General features: G+C 49.2%; 8 protein-coding genes across 8 annotated transcripts; 5 read left to right on the forward strand and 3 right to left on the reverse strand.

Annotated features, from left to right (window-relative positions):
- Window positions 1-199: 199 nt before the first annotated feature.
- On the forward strand, window positions 200-1,729 carry HO173_006089 (uncharacterized protein; the record flags this gene model as incomplete). Its single annotated transcript, XM_037308000.1, has 3 exons — window positions 200-580; window positions 748-1,363; window positions 1,512-1,729. The coding sequence occupies 3 exons, from the start codon at window positions 200-202 to the stop codon at window positions 1,727-1,729; spliced, it is 1,215 nt and encodes a 404-aa protein (XP_037165260.1).
- Window positions 1,730-2,166: 437 nt separating this feature from the next.
- On the reverse strand, window positions 2,167-4,025 carry HO173_006090 (uncharacterized protein; the record flags this gene model as incomplete). Its single annotated transcript, XM_037308001.1, has 2 exons — window positions 2,167-3,656; window positions 3,707-4,025. The coding sequence occupies 2 exons, from the start codon at window positions 4,023-4,025 to the stop codon at window positions 2,167-2,169; spliced, it is 1,809 nt and encodes a 602-aa protein (XP_037165261.1).
- Window positions 4,026-6,587: 2,562 nt separating this feature from the next.
- Window positions 6,588-7,850, reverse strand: HO173_006091 (uncharacterized protein; the record flags this gene model as incomplete). Its single annotated transcript, XM_037308002.1, has 3 exons — window positions 6,588-6,940; window positions 6,998-7,304; window positions 7,353-7,850. The coding sequence occupies 3 exons, from the start codon at window positions 7,848-7,850 to the stop codon at window positions 6,588-6,590; spliced, it is 1,158 nt and encodes a 385-aa protein (XP_037165262.1).
- A 2,435-nt stretch (window positions 7,851-10,285) lies between these two features.
- On the forward strand, window positions 10,286-15,037 carry HO173_006092 (uncharacterized protein; the record flags this gene model as incomplete). Its single annotated transcript, XM_037308003.1, has 3 exons — window positions 10,286-14,228; window positions 14,306-14,959; window positions 15,006-15,037. The coding sequence occupies 3 exons, from the start codon at window positions 10,286-10,288 to the stop codon at window positions 15,035-15,037; spliced, it is 4,629 nt and encodes a 1,542-aa protein (XP_037165263.1).
- Window positions 15,038-15,729: 692 nt separating this feature from the next.
- HO173_006093 (uncharacterized protein) lies at window positions 15,730-16,474 on the reverse strand (the record flags this gene model as incomplete). Its single annotated transcript, XM_037308004.1, has 3 exons — window positions 15,730-16,065; window positions 16,126-16,339; window positions 16,407-16,474. 3 exons carry the CDS (start codon window positions 16,472-16,474, stop codon window positions 15,730-15,732), a joined length of 618 nt encoding a protein of 205 aa, XP_037165264.1.
- A 280-nt stretch (window positions 16,475-16,754) lies between these two features.
- HO173_006094 (uncharacterized protein) lies at window positions 16,755-17,551 on the forward strand (the record flags this gene model as incomplete). The annotated part of the gene is made up of 4 exons (XM_037308005.1): window positions 16,755-16,757; window positions 16,807-16,825; window positions 16,894-17,345; window positions 17,408-17,551. 4 exons carry the CDS (start codon window positions 16,755-16,757, stop codon window positions 17,549-17,551), a joined length of 618 nt encoding a protein of 205 aa, XP_037165265.1.
- Window positions 17,552-18,150: 599 nt separating this feature from the next.
- Window positions 18,151-20,713, forward strand: HO173_006095 (uncharacterized protein; the record flags this gene model as incomplete). Its single annotated transcript, XM_037308006.1, has 4 exons — window positions 18,151-18,214; window positions 18,272-18,405; window positions 18,463-20,273; window positions 20,320-20,713. The coding sequence occupies 4 exons, from the start codon at window positions 18,151-18,153 to the stop codon at window positions 20,711-20,713; spliced, it is 2,403 nt and encodes an 800-aa protein (XP_037165266.1).
- Window positions 20,714-21,035: 322 nt separating this feature from the next.
- Window positions 21,036-21,671, forward strand: HO173_006096 (uncharacterized protein; the record flags this gene model as incomplete). Its single annotated transcript, XM_037308007.1, has 1 exon — window positions 21,036-21,671. The coding sequence occupies one exon, from the start codon at window positions 21,036-21,038 to the stop codon at window positions 21,669-21,671; it is 636 nt and encodes a 211-aa protein (XP_037165267.1).
- Between the last annotated feature and the right edge of the window lie 184 nt (window positions 21,672-21,855).

The raw sequence follows: 21,855 nt of genomic DNA on the forward strand, positions 1-21,855 counted from the left end.
TATGCCCATTGGTGCCACCAGCCCACACCTCCCATCTAGATACGGTCAGCCCCCAAGTAGCCCCCACGCCCCCCCCGGCCTCCAACTCTAGCAGTCAATATTAATATGTAGCCACCGCAAAGACAACGTGCTTTACATCTCCATCTTCGCTGTGCAATTCAGGCTATGCTTTTACTCCGCATTACGAGTCGATAACGATATGCTCATAACTCAATGGCTGGTCCATTGCGCCCTGGCCTTTGCTACCACGACCTTCTCCCAGCACATTCAATCCCAATTAAATCTCGGACTCGAGCAGCCGGTCGGGCTCAATGACTTTGAGCTAAGCAAGAATGCGTTGTTCTCGCTACATAAAACTCTGGTCAACATTGAGTCCATCTCAGGCAATGAGCAAGCCGTTGGAGAATTTCTAGAATCTTACCTCAGATCTCACAATTACACAGTCGAGAGACAAAATGTCGACCCTCTACCCACAGGCTTACAGCACTCCCAAGCAGGAGAGCTTAGAAGGCACAAGCAGAGATTCAATCTCCTAGCCTACCCTGGAGAAAACCGGCAGACTCCAGTTCTACTGTCGAGCGTAAGCACCCTTTCGGAGCCATGTTCGCCCGTCCTGTACCCTCTCTTGACTTGAGCCTCAGTACATGTTGCGGAAGCAAAACGCCGATGGTTTTGTTATAAAGCTCCCCCGAGTTATCCGGTGACCCAAAACTTGTCTTGGAGTGGCAGTACTGACTCCTGGTGAAGCATATCGACACGGTTCCTCCACACTACGGCTATGAGATTCACAGGCATGATCAAATATTCGGCAGGGGAAGTGTGGATGCCAAAGGTTCCATCAGTGCACAGATCTATGCGACTCAAGAGTTGCTCGCTTCTGGAGAAATCTCCGCTAATGATGTCTCCCTTCTCTTCGTTGTTGGGGAAGAGACAGGGGGCGATGGAATGAGAAAGGTCAACGACCTTGAGATGGAATGGCAGACCGTCATCTTCGGCGAACCGACAGAGCTCAAACTCGCGACTGGACACAAGGGTATTATGATCTTGACGATCAAAGCCCACGGAAAGGCTGGACACAGCGGATATCCATGGCTTGGCCAGAATGCAAACCACATGCTCATGCCTGCTCTAATTACTTTACAGAAGTTGGCACTTCCAAGCTCCGAGAAGTACGGCAACAGCACATTGAATATCGGCCACATGTCAGGTGGGGTTGCTGCCAACGTAATCGCTGAAGAAGCCTACGCAAGGATTGGTATTAGGATTGCTGCTGGATGCCCGGAAACTGTGAAGAAGTTGGTATCAGACGCTGTAAAGGCGGTGGACGAGGACCTAGAGCTTGATTTCAGTGACGGCAGTTATGGTACGTATTTCAGGGACCCACATTTCCTCTTCTGTACCTAACCTGAGAGTCTTGCGACATGTTTTCGGGGTTTCTACTCTGACGGCCTGTTCCAAGGCTTCATATACCCTCTCAGATAAGCAACACTAACTGCGAATCTTTACTCCAGGGCCAGTATACATTGACAGTGACGTGGAAGGGTTCGAGACCGTTTCAGTTAATTATGGAACAGATATACCGAACCTCAAGGGGAAGCACAAGCGATATCTTTATGGTCCAGGGAGTATCTTGGTTGCTCACTCAGATCACGAGCATCTGAAAGCTAGCCATCTATTGACAGCCGTGGAGGGCTACAAGAGGCTTGTGAGGTCTGCTCTAAAGTCGTGACAGGATTAAGAATAGTAGATATATTCATTGAAAGATTACAAATTGTCCTGGTCCCTTCGATCAAAGCTAATCTTATAATGACCTAGCTGACACACGGCCTCTGGTGGCCTCTTCTTTTCTTGTTCGTTGTATGCAGTGTCTCGCTTGAGAGAGTGTTTCAATGGTGAACATATTCTTCTAATGCGTCCTCTATCTCGAATACCTGACCTATTACACCGAAGTAGACCCCGAAAATCCGACCGTGCCCATGGGGTATCCTTGCATAGATCGCGGTTTGCCTTGTCTCAAATCATGCCCAAAGACTCCTTTAGATCTCGGTCCCTTCCCAAGGCATCCGAACGCTGCCCATATCTCTCAATACAGACTCTTGCCCCAACGCCATTCAGTGTCTATGAAGCCGTATGAAGAATCATGCATTCAGATCAGTGAAGGAGATTCTAACAGAAGAGTTTGTAGGCTTTCTTCCACTTCGGCCACTGCGCCTTCTCCACCTCGTCTTCAGCCTGTAGCTCCCTCAGATCAAGCTGCCTGATTCCCGTGTTCAGATCCATGTCCTTGCTTCTCATGAAAGGAGTCTTATAGAGGACCTTGTAAACGATGTAGAATAGCAGCACGATAGGCACAGCCAGATACGCTGCGAAGAAATTCTCGGTCAAGGCCGCGGCACCAGTCACGCGAGTGCCATCCTGGTTAGGCACTGGAGCAATGCCAGTCCAAAATTGTGCAATAAGCACCAGGACGTTGAAAAGGAAACCAACCCAAGAGCCTAGGACACCGGCTTGGGAACGGAAAGCTAGCTGATCAATGGTACGACCTTGCTTCTTCCAAGCTCTGCGGAATCGGATGTGGCAGAGGCAGATGGAGCCCCAAGTGAAGATCGAGCTGAGACCGCTGAGGGCTTGCATCCACAAAAATGCTTGTTCTTCTTTACTTGATGCCGCAAGGAACGCGAGGAAACCTAAGGCAGAAGCAAATACAATGGCAACAAGCGGACGACCTTTTCGGTCGATGTAAGCGAACATCTTGGGCGCTTGGCCTTGTTCTGCCAGGGCTGCCAGGGTACGCGAGGAGCCGTAGATCGAGGAATTACCCACGGAGAGGACTGCAATCATGATCACAACGTTCATGACAGAGTCCAGGCCAGTGATGCCGGCATTTTCGATGGCGATAACAAACGGAGAGGCTTTGGCGTCCGAATTTGAAGAGCCTATAAGACGGGGGTCGCTGTAGGGAACCAGCAGGCCGACGAGAGTTAGAGAAACGATGTAGAATAGAGCAATGCGCCAGAAGACCTGCTTTACTGCCGTCGGAAGGGATTTACGAGGGTTAGCAGTCTCAGCAGCTGCAAGACCGACAAGTTCCGTTCCGGCAAAAGCAAAGGCGGCAGTGACGAAAACAGAGCAGAGACCCTTGAAGCCGTTGTGAAAGGCTCCAGGGTTGTGCCAGTATTTTCCACCTATGTACCCTCCATTGGGACCCCCACCAATGTCGAGGATGATGCCGAGTACTATAAAGCCGACAACTGCTACGACCTTGATAATGGAGAAGACAAATTCCGCTTCACCGTAGCCTCTGACGCCGAACAAATTGATGCTTATGATAATAGTGAGGAAGATGGCAACCCAAGCGGCAGGAGAGATCTTGGAGTTCCAGTACTTGACTGTAATTGCTGCGGCGACAACTTCGAGCGGCAGTACCACTAGCCATTGCATTGCGTAATTCCAGCCCATTGCGAAACCCCAGGCCGGGTCAAGGAACCGAGTAGAGTAGGCGGAGAAGGAACCAGCGACCGGGAACAGGACAGCCATTTCGCCGAGAGCTTGAACTGTACAGAAGAGCATGATCCCAATGAGACTGTATGCAATCAATACCGATGCTGGACCGCCGTTCGAGAGGGATTTTCCAGAGGCGACGAAAAGACCAGTACCTGTGAGAGGATTAGCACTAAGCTAAGCAGCTGCAGGATGAATGCCATACCGATCGACCCTCCGATAGCTATCATCTGCAAATGTCGTCCCTTCAACTTCCTGGCCAACGGCGAATCTGCAGTGGCTTGTGCAGCCGCTTCGGCATCGAAGACGGCGCCATTGGCACCAACGACACCACTGGGAGTGACCCTAGAATGGGGGTCCCGCCTGAAGCTGTCGACAATACGACGAGGGACACTTGCTCGGGGTTCTACCTTGTCATCGTAGATTGGCTGTGTGTGACCAACGCCGTTGGAATCGAGGGAACTGGACTCGGGCGAGGACATGGCCGGGTCTACTTTGGTCATTTGAAACGCTTCTTTCGCCATATGGCAAACTTCACCGCTGCCGGCAGATGGCTTCCCGAGGTATCCAAGATAGGCAATGGGTGATGTATGATGGTGAGCGTGGCTGGTCTGGAGGTCAGGCAGTCGCTTTATGTTAGGTAGAGTGCCACAGGTGTGGGTAGGGGAGATGCCCTGGAATCGCGGAGAAGGCAAAGACGATGGTATTTCAGGATGCGACAAGAGGATCAGATTATGTCAGGGTCTGCGAGAAGGGTCACGATGGGCGTAAGAGTGGAACATTTTCGGCGTCCTCGTCCCACAGATGTAGAGTATAGATAGAGGCTGCGGAGAGCTTGGGAGCTTGTTGGGCGAGGGTGATGATAGTTGATTTGCGTTGATTATGAGAAAGTTTTGTGGTCCATTTGATTGAAAGTAGAAGAAGTAAGGTAAGGTAGGTAAGGGCGTTGCTGGAAGCAAAATGGATGGCTTGATGGTTACATGGGCTGACGCTAGCTTTTAATCCCCGAACTCCACTCCTGAAAAGAGGTGCAGTAAAGAAACAAATGGGGGATTCACCAGTTCGGTTCCGAGGCAGTCACAACATAATCCGTAAAGTATTTAAATAATAGAGGACTTGCTGATAACGAATTGATTGGGTGGTTGGCCAATCTTCTCTTCCACTCGGGACTATCCGAGCCTAACAATATTAATAATATGCATTCAACCCTCGAACATTATCATTGTACTAAGATACTCGCATGAACTCTGCAATCAGCAGTTTGAAATCATGCTGCAAGAGTCTCACACTAATACTTCATCTAATTCATACTCATAGTTTGCTCTGCCACAATGCGAAGAACCAGGAGCAGAAAGAAGGCGACCACCCAGCTCCAGAAGAGTTCTGACAGGGATCCCACGGGACTGTCTGCTTTTCCTGACTTGTGCTCAGTTTCATGGGCTCGCTGTCATCAGACCAAGCATTCAACACTCGTGCCCATGAATGGAACACGTCTGCCTGTGCACCTTATCTCTCCTTGTAGTGGAACGATTCGAAAGCATGATACTCATTTTTCTTTCAATAAGCCAAGAACGCCACTGTGGACAATAAGACCTTTTGAGTCCCATATTATCTCAGCGCAACCAAAATGTGGCAGACATTAACTCCATCTTGTGGCAGGCAACTTTTGACACTTGGAGTTTCTTACCCGTTTGAGCGTTTGAGCAGCACATTCCGCGGTGCGAGTAATAGGCTGAGGCACCTACTGATTTTATGTACCTGGTGGGCGGTCCGAGGAAAAGGAAGTACTAAGGAACGGAAGGGGACATGGAAAATGCTGGATGTGCAAAACAGAGAACAGCGCATTGTCAAGGCAGACCATTAACCAGTTAGCAAGAAAATGTGGCCAAAGCATAGAGGCAAATTCAAACCCTCGAAATGTTAAGAGCAGCTATTTGCCCACATTGTTGTGGCTATCGACCAAACCAAATCGGCTCTTTCTATCAAACGATATTGAGTAAAAAGGATCGAACGCATAAAAAGCAACACCCTTGCGCTTGTTTCTCTATTCCACTAGGGTCGACCTTGACACATCATTGGGAAATGGTGGAGCTTTCTCTGGACGTTGCAACATGAGGGGTCTCGAAAATGAGCTCTTCTAATCGGCGGTAGGTTCAACGAGGCTGAGAATTTAGCCGTCAAGAACATCATCTCCAATGGGTAAGAGATAACCCAACAGTACTTGGCCATAGCCGATTACGAGTCACAGTGTTTCCAACTGACTCCTCATTACAACTGCTGCAGTCCCTAGACTGCAAGGCGAAGTCACAGCTGTTGGGCGGACATCTGGGCAGGAAAGCTTGAAAGTTATTGCTGAGTTGAATAGGCTTGGAAGCAAGACTGGACTCATATCTTCTACGGCAATGCCATAGATTACGCCGTACGGGATCTTCATTAGAGCTCGATACAGGGAGGAAGCTGGAAACCAAGTATTAAGGGAGGGACCTTCGTCCGCTCAAGCCCCTGAGGCATGAAAGAAAGGCAAATATCTAAGGGTGAAAGGCATGAGTGTGATGATTTTTTGAGGAGGAGCTCTATATTCGTGGTCGATACTATGGGAAATATGGTCACGAAGCAAAAAAATGCGACTATCTTGCTGTGGTAATACATCAGATACACATAGGATGTGTGAAAGCGGAGTGTTGAGTGAGAGAAATCCGGTATGCCTGTTACATGTACATAACCCTGAAGACCTTATTGAGGCATCCATGGACATCCACACGCGTCCGAGGCATGTTGCTCAGAGGTTCAAATCACATATTTTCTGGGGAGCGCAGGCTTTGCAAGGAAACGCGCGAGTTTGCTCTATCTGATGCAAGGTATCGAAAACCATAAAACGTGTTCTAAAACTTGAAAGCATAAATCGAACCGCCATGAATAAACATGACAAGCTATGTTGAGATCGGTGTCATCACGGCGAGCCAGCTAAACCTCCCGAGTTCCAGTTTCCACTTAAGCTGACCAGTTGATATCCTTCGTCGCCTCCATATGGCTATCCCATGGAGATACTTCAGTCTCCGAGGCCACCTTCTTTTCTGCCTCCAATTTCAAACCACTACCAAGCCGACTTCCGTGCCAGGCTCTACTTGATCGATTGCCTTCTTCTCTTTTGCTTTTCTTGAGACGCTATCGAAGAGGCTCACCCAATGCCCAACCATGTACTCAGGCATCACCTCGCGGAGGCGTGTCATTGTGTTGTTGATGGCCGAGTCAAAGTGCTCTTGTTGATCCTCGATCCACTCTAATTCTGCCTCGACCTTCGGATCCTGCAAAGACTTTGCCTTGAGGTCCTCTAGTAGCGGGTTGTACACCCCAGCAACATAGAGATCATATTGTGCAAAGCCCAAAGTCACGGCTTCATAGGCATCCTTGTACATCCTGCAGTCTTCACATCCTTTGACTATATCCAAGACATTAGTCCCGAGCTGTACACCGAAAATAAAATTTCTTAGCTCACCAGAGAGCGCTTCATCATTGATCACCATTTCGGTAAGCTGCTCAATATCTTGGTCTCGATCGGAGGCGTTGCTACCGGACTCAGGTTCGGAGAGCGCTTCCTCACTGTTCACCGTTTCGGTAAGTTTCTGAATATCTTGGTCTTGGTTAGAGGCATTGCTATCGTCATCGGGGTCGGAGGTTTGCATGTCGAAGTCATTCAAGGGTTCAGTATCATCCGTCGGCGGCGCGAAATTTGGAGGATGAACGGGATGGATCAAGGTGCTGTCGTTGATTCGATGATAGAGCAACGTGAAGGCATGGCTATCCTATTTACTAGTAAGTAGAGTCTACTGCAGCAAAGAGTGTCGACTTACCCAGACGACTCTCTCAAAGCATACGGACTTGACGTGGTCGTCATCATATTCAAGCCATTCAAACTCGCGGGATATGAGAGCCTTGTAGTGTCCAGTGTAGATGCTGCTGCCGTAATGAGAGATGACGGCCTTGAGCTCGTAGCTGGCAGGGACATAGGGTGGTGAGAGAGTGGATAGAAAAGAGATAAATTTCGAGCTCTTTTGCATACCTCCCGAACGAGGTAGTTGGATAAGCAAGACCTGCGGAGGCGCCAAGATGCTATACTCCGTGGACGATAGCTTGCACCTTGTGTAGTCTATGTGATCATACCCGTACGAGATGAGCAAATTTTTCAGAGTGTCAAAGAAGTCAAATCTGAAACGGTTAAAGGAAGAAGAATAATCTTGACTTTTTCGGTAGCAATAAGATGCTGCCCTTTGCCAGATGACTCTGTATGACTGAAGCGCTCCTCGAGCGTGAAGAGGGGTTTGAGATCCGGGACTTGTCCAATCAGCCATTCCAGGAACTCACTGGCATCTTCTTATCTAGATGCAGTCCACTGTGGATCGAGATCATGACAGATGCTCAGGAACCATTGCAGATTACTCGCGCTAGCAAGGTGATTGTGAGGGTATACTTGGATATATATTTTTATATTTAGAAAGACGATCCTAGACTGGATAACAAGTGACAGATACTGCTCGTGCGTAGCATAGTCCAGCGTTCAGTCAATACGTGCTGCAATGAGGTTGATGACTGCAACAGAGTGAGAGTAGACTGTGAAAAAGGAGTTTGATCAAAAACCACTGATGCAGTCATTACTAAGAATTTATAGTGATATAATGCGTATGTGTTTGCTGCTGATGTTGTTGAAGATGTATGTAGAAAAGAAGAAGTTCTTTTGAGAGACACCGATTTATATAGGCTAAGAAGCCCTTGGTGAGAAGGGTATATGTAGTCAAGAAGAAGACCTTGGGAGAAAACTCGGTTTATATAGACTGAGAAGCTCTTTGTGAATGCTGTGGAGAGATAATGCTATGAAGAGATGAATGTTATGAGGGGATGAATATAATGGAGGGATGAATGTGATGGAGGAATGAATGTAATGAAGGGATGAATGCTATGGAGAATATGAAGAGCTGAATGTTATGGAGATACGATATAACTAATGAAGGGATTAATTCTTCAGTGCGAGGAATGCTGTGAAACCTAATTCATCCGGCATCTGAATAATCGTAGCATAATACTTCTAGCTTGTTTCTACCCTAGCAATCAAGTTAGAGATATAGAATAGATATATATACATAATATGCCAGGTTAAATTAGTTTACAAAATGATGTGGTGAAGTAGTCTCAAATTATTCGACTTCAGAATCGCTCGTTTTTTGGCCCGGTGAGGAAAAATGTTTGAGGTGGCTAATTGTTTGAGGTGGCTACGAGTACTACTAATTAAGGAGCGCGCGACGAAAGCATTAATATTATGTTAACGTCGATGTGATACAATCTTCAGAGCATGGGAAGAAACCTCGTGACAGCCCAAGCGACGTTCCTCGAGCTCGGTGCTTTCGGAGCGTGAATTTTATTACTAGGTACTCGGTCCGTGGTAATTAAGGTACATACTTACGAGTAGGTACTTGTGGTGAAAGCGTGGGGGCCGTACTTTACCTTATAATCTAAAGTACTTTGGGGTAGGGGTCTTCAGTTTTCACTGCTCATTGCTCAATAATAATACTTTGATATTAGCGCACTAGCAGATTGTGGAGGCGCACTTTCAGATGTGGATCTCCAATCAAATCAAACCCATGCAATCTTAACCCCCTCCGGCTCGGTCGATCAAGCAGCTGCACATCATGCCGAATTGCGAATTTGCGAACAATCTGCTGACCCCTCAATTTTCGAACTCACCGCTTCTCCAGTCGTGCTACTACTAGACTATCTCTTACTACCTTACCTCACTACTAGGTAGGTACTTAGGTACTGAGAGAGTACTAATATTCGGAGCTTTTTGTTAACGTCTTTTTTGAGCCTCGTCGAGTGGTGGAGGTTGAAACTTGAAAGAGCAACCGACTGGTCCTGCTCTTCTCTCCTCTCCTCTCCTTCGTCCGAGATGTAAAGCTTTACTCTGTGTAAGTGTGTGTATATATATATATATATATTTAGTATTCCATGAAAGCCAAGCCGGAATGCACGACCTTTTTCCCTTCTTCCCGCTACACCCACCCAAAGCAAGTCGAGCAAGTCATGTGAAGACTGAAGAGAAGCGTAGCTTTGGACTCGGGCAGTGGGGGATTATTTTGTATTGTGCACTAAGCTGTTGGTGTCAGGCAACCCGAAACGTTTTGAATGCTGCTTTCGGCGGCTATGAGACTATACGAACCATTGTTGGACTGCCAGACTGCGTGCCATGATTGTTCGGAGGAGTTGATTTAGATCAGCATATAACATCAGTGAAAGAAAGGAGAAAACGCTGGACTTTGCCCAAAGATGTATTATTCGTGGACTCTCGGAGTAGCACTTTGTGCCGTCATCTTGGCGCTACTCTATACCTACTACATACACTACTATACACTTTATTATCCATTTTAGCCCCCCATCCCTATACATATCCTTACATACCTACCACCCGACTCGTAAACATCACTCCACTATCCATGTGCCTGCTCACCTTGCTCTCCGTCCATGTAGCCATCCTTCCACCTGCTCTCTAAAAGCCTGCCATCAACACCGCAGCGCCAACTTTGGGAAGCAGCCATGACACCCGATTAATCTCTAATCCTACATCGCCACCACTACTACCTATGAGGCCTTGCCGCCCACCTTCTTCCACGCCAGTCATTACGCAATCTCACCTCAATCTAACCAGCCGCTGATCCTGCGACAGGTCTCGAACGAATGTTCGGATTTGTAGTATTTGGGCGCAACTCCATCGCCTTTGGACGTGCCCTTGGAGCTGATGGATTCATGGAAAGGGACTGCAGAGCAGGCCAACTTTGAGTCCCGCAGGGTTGCTTCCGGCATTAGCCAAAATTTGCTTGGGTATCGACAGAGTGCGCAAGTGCCACGCTCCGCTGATGGACGCAGTACGCCGCGGAAGCCTACGCCATCCCCGTTGCAGGTCAGCGAGGCTGCCACTGCGGCGACTGTTGGCGAAACGCACAGCAACATCAGGAGTCCCAAATCGCCTACTGCATTCCAAAGTAATAGCCTTTCAGAATCTTCTCCACGTTCGCCGCGACCCGATCTAGCCGCGAACCTGGAACAGCCCAAGTCCCCCCCGGAGCGGCTGAACGAGCTTCTTGCTTCAGAAAATGTCACTACAAATGGGGATACGAGTGGAATCGAGAATAGAGCTTCTAGAGCTACTATAGCAGCACCTTCGAAGGCCCAATCCTACAGCCAGCTGCGGAACGTCTCGTCCCCTTTCCCTCAACTAAGACCCTTGGGCAACTCCTCCCCGCCTTCCCCTCGATCCACGGCATCTCCGCCGCTAGGCGAAGCACTTGCTCCGCTAGAGGTTCGGCCAATGCCACGCACATCGTCCATAGACTCCGCTATCTCAAAGCACTCGCACAAAACCTCGTTGGATACCTCTAGTGCATCAGACATCTCGGACCTCATAGAAACGGCAGGCTCCCCAGAGGCAGTCATTCAACATCTGTTGAAGGAAAAACAGTCTTCCGCTGTACAAAACGCTCAATTATGGAAAATCGTGGATAAGCAGCGTTCATTGGTGCTTGGGTTAAACCAAGATCTCGAGAAAGCTCTCAGAGACAAGGAAAAATATCGAAAGGAGTTGAAAGGACATTTGGATAAGGTTCCGCCGATCCCAAGCATGACGCATAAAGCGCCAATGCCACGGCCAAGAGATGCCAGTCATTCTCCAGCACCTAGCGAAGCCTCTGCTGATCTACCAATTCAGAGACAGAGCCTGGTGTATGCTATTCCCCGTGATTCTGAAGGCGGCGAGTCGCCCACTGGCACATTGATAGATGGCAAGGATCAGAATCAGGATCGGGATCAAAATCAGAAACAATCCTTGAGCTCTACGCCAGCAGTGTCGGAAGAAGCGGACGACTGGGTGAGGAGCAAACCGCGAGCAGGAGGCTCCAACCATTCACACAAGGCCACATCGAGCTCTGATCTTGGCGTTCTCGGACCCGTCAAGGCTGCGCATGTCGTGACTCCCGTACAGACAAACGATCTGGAGCCATCAGCTCAGAAGGATACACCTAACAGTCCTACACCAATCTCGCAAGCTGTAAGACCCGTTGTGTCACCAACAAATAGCTTCACCGCGAAACGTTCCCAGCCTTTCTTTGCCAAAGCTTTCAATGGTCCAACATTAGCGTTAATCGAATCAACACCTCCGGGAAATGACATTGAAAGGACGACACCGCCTCGCAAACCTCCTCCTGCGCCTCTACATCTGGGCCAGCCGAAGCCTGATGAGCCAGCCCAGCACCATTTTCGATCCGACGATCATTCTGGCTCTGACTACGATGAAAATATGGAAGTGGACGAATTGCCTGCTTTAGATAGGGGCAGGAAGAAAACACGAGAGGCCGATGACAAGGAACGAGAGGCTGCTATGCTTAAGGAAAAGCAAGATCGAAGTCGTTCGAAGAAGGAGAAAGGGTCGAAGCCCCCAGCGGATGTGGCTAAGCCAGTGGCCAGGGAAAACGTGAATACTGCGCAGCGTCATGGGACTCCCATTCCCGCGTCCATCAAAACCATTTCACGAGAGCCTACCGCAACTGGTACAACTGAGTATTTGTCGCCGCCAGCCTCGCTAGCGGGTGTACTCAGTCCCTCTGGTGGCCTGAAAGGGACGATCACCACGGAGAGGCTTATGACCTTGAAGCCTATGAGCCCCGGCCTTCCCTTAAGCCCACGCCCAAACCATCGCCCAATGAATCCTCCAACCCCAAGAATGCCCCGTGATGTTGTAGGGACATCCTTGGGGTCTCCTCCAATGTCTCCTAGAAACGCTTTCTCCGGCCTCCCTCTTTCGCCGAGGGTCTCAAGGCAGCCTATTCCTCTTCCTCCCAATACGTCGATGTCCCTAGCTTCGCCAAAGCCGGCAAACTTCGAGTCTCGCAATGATTCCAACGGACCGACCCGGGTACCCTCTAGTCCTGTGAAGAACTCTTTGAGTTGTCTGCAAACCCACGTAGCGCCGGAGGCTGAAGAGGCCTCAAAGCACAGGGGTATCTTTAAAGGCTTCATGTCTGATGCATACCCCGAGCTTTTGATCCCACCTAATGCTCTCCCTTCTATTATCGTGAAGGTGGTCTCTTCGCGCCTGAAGCCTTCACGCCACAGCCTAGTGCTGAAGGGAACTGACGAGGAACCAGTGTTCACGCTAGGAATATCGGCTCGGTCTGATTGCCAGGAATTATGGCAGGTCGAGAGACCCATACAGTCGCTTCTACAGCTAGACCAACAGCTCCGCCAATCTACGACCTTCAATGCCAAGCTCCCAGACCGGTCGTTGTTCACTGGTCATGCTCCCGCAAAGATTGATGGACGAAGAGTGGCCTTAGAACAGTACTTCGAGAACATTTTAGATACGCAAATGGACGAGAAAGCAGCGCTCGCTTTGTGCTATTACTTATCCACCCAGGCCGCGGAGCCAACCTTCGGGGAAGCTAACAGTTTCGCCTCCGCCCCCCACCCTGGATCACCTGTTACGCAAGGTATTGAGGGAAGACTTCTCAAAGAGGGCTATTTGACTAAGAAAGGTAAAAATTTTGGCGGCTGGAAGGCGAGATTCTTCGTTCTCGAAGAGCCCGTCTTGCGTTACTACGAAACTCCTGGTGGATCTGTATTGGGAACAATCAAGCTTCAAAGTGCTCATATCGGCAAACAATCTCCTAGTAAACCGTCTTACTCACCTTCGCGAGGGCCCGATGACAACGATGGTCACTACAGACACGCTTTTCTCATCCGTGAACCGAAACGCAAGGATAAAGATAGTTTTATGGACCATGTCCTCTGCGCCGAGAGCGATGCTGAGCGAGACTCTTGGGTGGCAGCCCTGTTGCACTATGTGGATGGTCCGGAAATGGATGGGAAATCGAGGCCTCCACTATTCAACAGCGACTCGGGATCCAGCAGGGTCGTGGTTCCTTCGAAAAAGAGCTCGCTCAAGACCGATGTGATCAGTTCAGACAGCCCAAACTCCGAAAAGTTCGACAGTCTCCAGGCTGTCCCTTACGAGGACACTAAGCCAGCTCAAGCCCCTCATGTGCTGATCACCCCTGATCCTCTGGCAACAGAGTCACCCTCACCGACAACATCTAGTTCACAGCCTTCTGTCAAAACACACACATCGCAGTCCAAAGCTATTTCGGCGCCTTCGAATGGTGCCAAGATCAACGATGTGGGAGCTTGGGGTAACAAGCCGATGGCAGTCCCTGTGGGAACTCAAAGGGAACACAAGAAACGAAGCATTTGGGGTTTCCGCGACAAGAATGGCCCAGATCTTGGGCTCAACCACCCAAACGACTCGAACCTCAGCTTAACACAACAGCAGTACCAGGAGCAAATCACTAACGTGAAGGCAGCCTTTGGCGCACCTCTTGCTGACGCTGTCGAGTACTGTGGCCCGCGTGGTATTGATGTCTGCTTACCAGCTGTCGTCTATCGTTGCCTCGAATACTTAGAGAGTAAAGATGCTCCGAGTGAAGAAGGCATTTTCCGTATGAGCGGGTCAAACGTTGTAATCAAAGGTCTCAAAAAGCGTTTTAATGCCGAAGGCGACTTTGATTTCCTCGGTCCTGACGAGCCGTACTTTGACGTGCACGCCGTTGCTTCATTGCTGAAGCTATATCTACGCGAGCTGCCGCAACCGGTCCTGACGCGCGATTTGCATCTCGAGTTTATTGCTGTTCTGGGTAAGAAACATTGTTTCTAAAAACACCTTCTCTAAATTGCAAAAAGTGAGCTTCGAAGTGCTGACCTTCTTGTACAGACCTTACCGAGAAGCCAAAAAAGATAGCTGCCTATAATGTCCTCGTCCACAGGCTTCCCAAACCTAATTTTACGCTCCTCCGAGCTCTCTCGGCCTTCCTCATCAACATCATCAACAATTCGGAAATCAATAAGATGACTATGCGTAACGTCGGAATCGTCTTCTCCCCCACTCTCAACATACCAACTCCTGTGCTCTCCATGTTCCTTACCGAATTTGATACTGTCTTTCGCGAGAAGATCGAAGCTGCGAATGTTCCGTCACTAGAGGTTACGACGAGTGAGCCTCTGACCCCAGAGGATATCCGATCACCGAGGCGGCAGATGTTTTCAGACATACCTACTCCCTCTTATACTCAAGATACTTTCTCCGCATCCAATTCGCAGCTGTCACATCCATATGAGCAAGCGCCCAACAGTCACACCATGGACCCGGGTGACACAGGTTTCATCCCTTTGCAGCCAGCTTACGAAATATCGACGTCTCATGTCCAGCAGGGCTCGGTCACCGTACCGGGGCCCGAGTATGCTGTGGCTCGGCCTCGAAATCTGCCTGCAGGCGGTGCTGCGAAGGCGAGGAGAAGAGAGAGCTCGATGCTGTTAATGAGCCCAGGCCAGAGAAAGAGCTCCTTGCCCGTGATGAGCGGTGATAACGGTAGGTCATTCCCAGTTCAGGACTGACAGGACTGACGTTATGGCAGAGATGCTACATGAAGAAAACGCGTTTGACTGATCGATCTATCATATACTCCCAGACTAATATGTAAAAGTAATGTGTGGTCAGTGGCTATTCTTCTCTTCAGAGCGTACTTTGAGCCTGGCGTTTGGGCTTGGCATCTAGCGACTACCCTGCTTTATACCCATGAAATCTCTGGATCAGGCCGGTTCCTACGACGACGTATAATTCTTTATTTCCTGCCATTTTGCTAGCTGGGTTTTGGGGTTCGGTAACGACGAGTGGCTCGACCACATAGCATTTTCTCAGTGACCAAAAGAAGCGACATCCCAAAACGTGAGGTTTACTGATAGATCTAGCGTGCCTTTCCCAAGGTAGAGGATTATGTACAAGACGTGCACGGCATTGCATATATAACCTCAATCGTTAGAATAACAAATTCATATCTAAAATATGTGAACTCGATTTTGCCCCTGTATCCCTACTGTTGATACATTTGACCACTAATCGCCTTGAAAGCGACGGTTCCCTCGCGAAGAGGGCACATGACGGAAGCGAGCCGTATATCCTTCCAAAAACATGGTCAGGGCACGTAGATAATGCCATAAGTGATCGGTCGCGCCTCTTTGTGGGTCTGGGAAGAAAGGTCAAGATTCCCGATCTGCCCAATGTTTTACACATTGAACACAGCGTAGTCATGCAGGCTCGAAGCATTGTACCCGTAGATTTCTTTTCGGACTCCACAGTGTTCATTCATCATCCTCATCAGAAGCCTCCATAGGGGCATCACTGTCTTCTTCCATAGGCGCCCCCTCGTCATCACTTTCATCCTCCCTTCCTCTCTTCACTCCCTTCCGTCCGTCCTCTTCTCCATCAACGTCCACCTTCCCCTTGTCAATCGACGCTTCGGTAACGTTGGCACTAGATGCAGAAGGCACAGGTGCTGGGAGTGACGAGGGTGGAGCACCGAATATGGACTGCTGCAGCTCCGTCGTCGTAATGTCGATCCCCACCGCAACGGGCATACGATATGTGCCATCCAGCTTCGCTATCGTGTCTGATTTCCCCTTCGCATACTGTATCTTCTATCCTCACTTCTCAGCATCTGTTTCTATGACTAGCCGGTAAAGGAAGGCAGGACTGACGATCTCCTTCCCAAAGAAATCAAACCCCTGTAGCGCTCTCATCGCTTGCGTACTCGCCTGCACATCTCGAAAAGCAACATGCGCCTGGCCTCGCATCTTGTTATTCCGAAGAGCGACGACATCAAGGACCGGACCATAGGTTGCGAAGAGAGTATAGAGGCAGAGGCGGAGGTCACGTTTCTGGATCTTTTCGGGGAGGTTGGTCAGGTAGAGTCTGTGAGTGTTTAGCTAGAGATCCATATTAGAGCTAGGCTTGCCTATTGATCATGAAAGAGACTCACGTTTGATTTGGAGGAAATGTGGACTTTTGGGGTGGGCCATTGTGGGATGGCACAGCTTTGGTAGACATTCTACCATTCGAAAATGGATCAGGAAAGCGAAGAGAGAATGTCAAAAGTCATTTCCCAGTGCCGCGAAATAATCCTGTCGTGGTTTTGCTCGAGAATTTGCGAGGCTAGAAACTAAATTAGCCTGATTGCATTTTATGCACCTGAGCTCCAAGACTTCACCGCGTAGACCTCCACAGCTAAGCTCCAAACGTCCCCATTCGCACCACCAGCCACAGCTTTAAGATTACTGTCCTTGGGCATCCATTGAGAGGAGAACAACTTTATAGTGCTTTGTTGAAGATGGTAAGTCTCAATAGCTCGGTTGAGTCAATTTGGCTAACCATTTCACCAGAGCTCGCCCTTCGCCATCAGTAAGCTGCTATAGCCCCCAATGGACGAGGCGTCGTCTTTGTATCATCTTGCTGAAACTGCCATCTAGATGGCGGTGCTTGTGTGGCCATGGTCGGCAAAGACTGCGTTGCGATAGCTTGTGACCTCCGCCTCGGTCTTCAGTCACTCACAGTCTCCAACAACTTCCCAAAGATCTTCTCATACGGCGACGTCTATCTCGGTCTCACGGGTCTAGCCACCGATGTATCTACCGTCTCCGATCTTTTCCGCTACAAAGTCAACATGTACAGACTACGTGAAGAGCGTCAGATATCTCCGCAGACTATGGCGAATCTGGTTTCAACGAGTCTGTACGAGAAAAGATTTGGACCTTACTTTGTCAGCCCGGTGATCGCTGGCATAAACCACAAGACTGGAAAGCCTTTCATCTGCGGCTTTGATAGCATTGGGTGTATAGATTTCGCGAAGGACTTTATTGTTTCGGGGACGGCTAGTGATCAGCTCTTTGGAACGTGTGAGGGATTGTGGGAGCCAGATCTGGTATGGGGGAGCTTAAATTCTGCCGCATGGAGAGCATTGCTGACAGCACTTGAACTTGTTAGGAGCCGGAAGATCTGTTCGAAACCATATCCCAGGCTTTACTTAACGCGGTGGACCGAGACGCGTTGTCGGGATGGGGTGCACATGTCTACATCATTGAGAAGGACAAAGTTACGAAGAGGCTGTTGAAAGGCAGACAAGATTAGGGGGAAATTAAGTCTCAGGCGCATGGCGATGGAGGGCGGCATAGAGACCTTTGAGCATGCATAGCGATGATTGACAACCAAAGTCCTGCACTTATTATGCGAGAGTTGTGTACAATGTGATATGTCTCGAATTTTTACAAGAATCAGCAGACCTTTATTCTATCATTTCTCCATATTGCTAGGAGCGTTATTGGACCAGATGGTTGGAGAATACCGTTTAAGGTGATAAGGCTCGGCGCTAGGATATTCCCCACGTTTCGAGAGTTCCCTGACATCTATCTTAAGTCTTGGCGCTCGCGAATGCTGGTGTCTCAAACTGATGCATCAGAACGACACCCGTACTTGTTGGCTTGTAGTCCTGTATACTGTATCACCTAACGAATGGGGGACTGCTCATGCATCGCCATTACCACGGGATTTATCCAGCGAACCCGATAACGCCGCCGTCGTCTCCGCTGCACGAACATCAATCAACATCCAAATATGCTAAAGGATGATACCTTACAAATAATCGCATAAGTCGCTCGAGGTCTCGAACGGGAGTAAAAGCGCCAGGTCTCGGCTAACCGCAGTCTTGACTCTATTCCTTGGCTTGGAGTATGGGGAATGTCAGTAGTCGAACCGAAGACGGTGGGGCATTTGTCCTTCGAGACCAAAGTCGCCGTAAGTGCCCAAACTCACGACGCCCTTCTCCTGTCTTGACTAAAGTCTGAATAACAGTATCTATCGCATCCCTCACGGTCACAAATTCTAAGGGAAAGATCCTGCTCAATGTTGTTCCCAATGTATACCCGGCAACTAGGATCATTGCCAGGAAGGACTATGGCGACGAAAGCCTTGTGGAGTACATACAGGTAATAGGAATACCTACTGCAAGGGAAACAGCGGGGTTGACCAGGTCTTTCTTTTAGGACCCTGAATCGTCTCCTACATTGCCTGTACCGTCATTCTTGTTCCGCCTAAACAACGACGACGAGCTCATATTCAACTTCACCTTCGTGATCCGTCAAAGTCAAAGCAGCCTGCCGGGGGTTTCAGGAGGGATTGATACATTTATTAATGGCCTCACCTTCGCCTTCGCATCAAACAACAAGGATCTTGACAATCTAGTCATTAGAGAATTTCATGCAGACCCAAACCTTCACAAAAATGCCAACGTGGAGCTGGTCGGCGACTATTCAACGGGTGGTAGCCCGTCTGCAAAGTTTGAGTGGTCATGGAAATGGCGCCCCCCTAAAACGACCGAAGATCGAGGAGGAGGTTGGCGTAATGCTTGCAGCTTCTCTGAATACGATCAGAGGGCCCACAAGCTTCAAGCCCTTGCATTGTTCAGCTTCTGGGTACAGAACACACCAAAAACGTTCACTGGTCCCCAAACACCCTCGCCATACTTTGAACTAAATGTACCTCCTCGACTCCGACTCCCATCGTCACAATCTATGATATCTGCGCCAAGTGAGTCAGATCATACGGACATAGGGCCACCATCACCCATTATCGAACCTGGAGAGATCAGTTTAGGCGTTCCACAGGTTTCGACCAAAGATCCAGTGGTAGTCGGAGTTTCATGTCCGCGGCCCAGTGAAGACATGAGCGCCGTTGAAGACGGACCCTTATTTCGAGCCACGATGAAAGCCCTGGAACAAAAGACTGGGAACATGCGAACAAGGATGAAGAAGGTTTTGCGTAAAGCCGAAGCAGCTCAGGCAGCTCAGGTCGAATGCAATGCTGCGGTATCTGCGTTCATGGAAGCACTTCGAGAAGCATCGGCGTCAAATGCAAATGCCATCCAGCCAGCACTCGAGCACTACTTCGAGAAGATTGCCAGCCAAATCCTTCAGTATGAAAAGCAGAACACAGTGCATTTGCAGAAACTCATCATCGACCCTCTCTCGAAGATATATAACATTGATATCAAGCAGGCAGAAGCCAAGAAGAAGGATTTTGAAGATGAGAGCAAGGACTATTATGCGTATGTCAGTCGCTACCTTGGCCAACGTCAAGACTCGTTAAAGGAGAAGAAGCGAAACGAAAGTGACTCCAAGTATCAAACTAAGAGAAGAAATTTTGAGCTCAAACGATTTGACTATTCGTCTTTCATGCAAGATTTGCATGGTGGCAGGAAAGAACAAGAAGTCCTCTCTCAATTAACGAAATATGCAGAGACACAATCGAAGAGTTTTCTGTCGACTGCAAAGAAAATTGGAGAGATGACTCCTCAATTAGAGGTGTTGATCCATGAGGTAAAGGAAGCCGACAAAGAGTATAAGATTCAGCGCACTGAAAGGGAAGAAAAGCGAAGAATTCTGGAGATGAACACTAAGACATACGTCGAGCCTGAGGCCGATGCATCTAACATCTTACCCATTCAGTCCATTGCCAACGGGACCTCCGCCCAGGAATCTGAGCTCTCGCGAGCTGATAGTAATGGTCGGAATGGTCTTCACTATTCTTCTTCGACCGCGTCACAACATGGTTCAACTTTGTCTGCACGAAACTCCACTCACGGTGTTCCTTCCACGCCCAGCAGTCGACCTAGCAGCGGTGTTCCCGTAGTGAGTCCCGACAAGTTCAAAGGTTTCCGTGACCTTGAAGAAAGGGATCATAATGGTGCTGTCGGACCAGACAGGGTTCAGCACAAGAAAGAAGGGTTACTTTGGGCTCTAAGCAGACCGGGTTCCCACGTCGATCCCAAAGGCCTTAATAAACAAGCATGGCACAAGTATGTAAACTCTCAAGCGTACCTTGGTCAGATACTAATGTATCAGGTTCTGGATCGTACTCGATCAGGGCAAATTGTCCGAGTACAGCAATTGGAAACAAAGGCTCGATCTTCACATGGAGCCGATCGATTTGCGGATGGCGTCGGTTCGAGAATCCCGCAGCGCAGAACGGAGGTTTTGCTTCGAAGTCATAACGCCACAATTCAAGCGTGTTTATCAAGCAACGTCAGAAGAAGACATGAATAATTGGATAAATGCCTTGAACAACGCCCTACAGAATGCCGTCGAGGGCAGAAATCAACCTCAACCTTTTACTCCTTCAACAATAGAGGAGAGGACCGCTCATCGAAACATTGGTTCTATACTTACGGGGGAAAAGCTCATCGTACTCTGGACATCATCACCATCAATCACCTTCCAACGCAAGTGCCGCCAATAGCGTGTATAGGCACCGCACCGTTGGCGCACGACCGACCTATGTCCGTACGGATAGCAACAGCTTTGAAGATGACCCCTCGAAACTCCTTCAGATAGTGCGAGGCAATGATCAAGGCAATCGCTGGTGCGCTGACTGCAACTCTGAATCCAAAACTGAGTGGGTCTCTATCAACCTAGGCATCGTGCTGTGCATTGAATGCAGCGGCATTCACCGCTCCCTCGGCACTCACATATCTAAAGTCCGCTCCCTAACTCTTGACACAACATCGTTCAGTACCGACATTGTCGAAGTCTTGCTCCAAATCGGCAATCGTATCTCTAATATGGTGTGGGAAGCTACTCTCGACCCCAACCAGAAACCCTCAGCACAAGCAACGCGTGAGCAGCGTCTCCGCTTTATCACTGCCAAATACGCTGATAGAGCATACATAAACCCCATAGGCTCAAATGCCCAGTCTCGTTATTCCACTTCAGACGAAACGCTTCTGGCTTCCGTCAAAAAGAACGACATTCAGGGTGTTCTCTACGCTCTAGCGCTGCGTGCAAACCCGAACGCCACCGACCGCTCCCGAAATACGCACTCCATCTTTCTCGCTCTCGCAGCCGCTGATCCAGCTGCTCCAGCGGGGTCCGCCCTCCCTACACCTGTTACCTCACCTAACGCCAAGACGCCATCTGGTAGTCAGAAAACAATCGTTGCTTTCCCTGTTGCCGAATTGCTGGTTCAGAACGGTGCCATCATCCCGTCTACCCTGCCCGCATTTCCACTTTCTCCGAACGCACAGCTGTACATTGACCAAAAGGCTGGCAAAGGCGTAGACACGCTCACTGCTCTGCCGAACATAAACAGAAACAGTGGCGTCGGCCCGACTGCCATAGAGGGTGGCAAGGATAGTCAAGCGAAGCTGCAGAAAAGAGGCAGCGTGGGAGGCCGTCTGGCGGTCAGACCTGGGCAATGAAAGGAGCAGAAGAACGCTAGTGGAGCTAGCTTTGTAGTCTAGCTTGGGCTTCTGTTTGATTATGAGTGGGAAGGATAATAACCGACGGTCTGGGTGGCGATTTCCTCGATACCGTTACTGTTACATAGCAGAGGTAGCTAGCTCTCCCTGGATAGTAAAGCTGCACTACAGTCGGGCTTTAATA

The sequence above is a fragment of the Letharia columbiana genome, assembly GCF_014066305.1.
Source record: "Letharia columbiana isolate WasteWater2 chromosome Unknown Sc0000017_s0, whole genome shotgun sequence".
In the NCBI taxonomy this organism is placed as follows: domain Eukaryota; kingdom Fungi; phylum Ascomycota; class Lecanoromycetes; order Lecanorales; family Parmeliaceae; genus Letharia; species Letharia columbiana.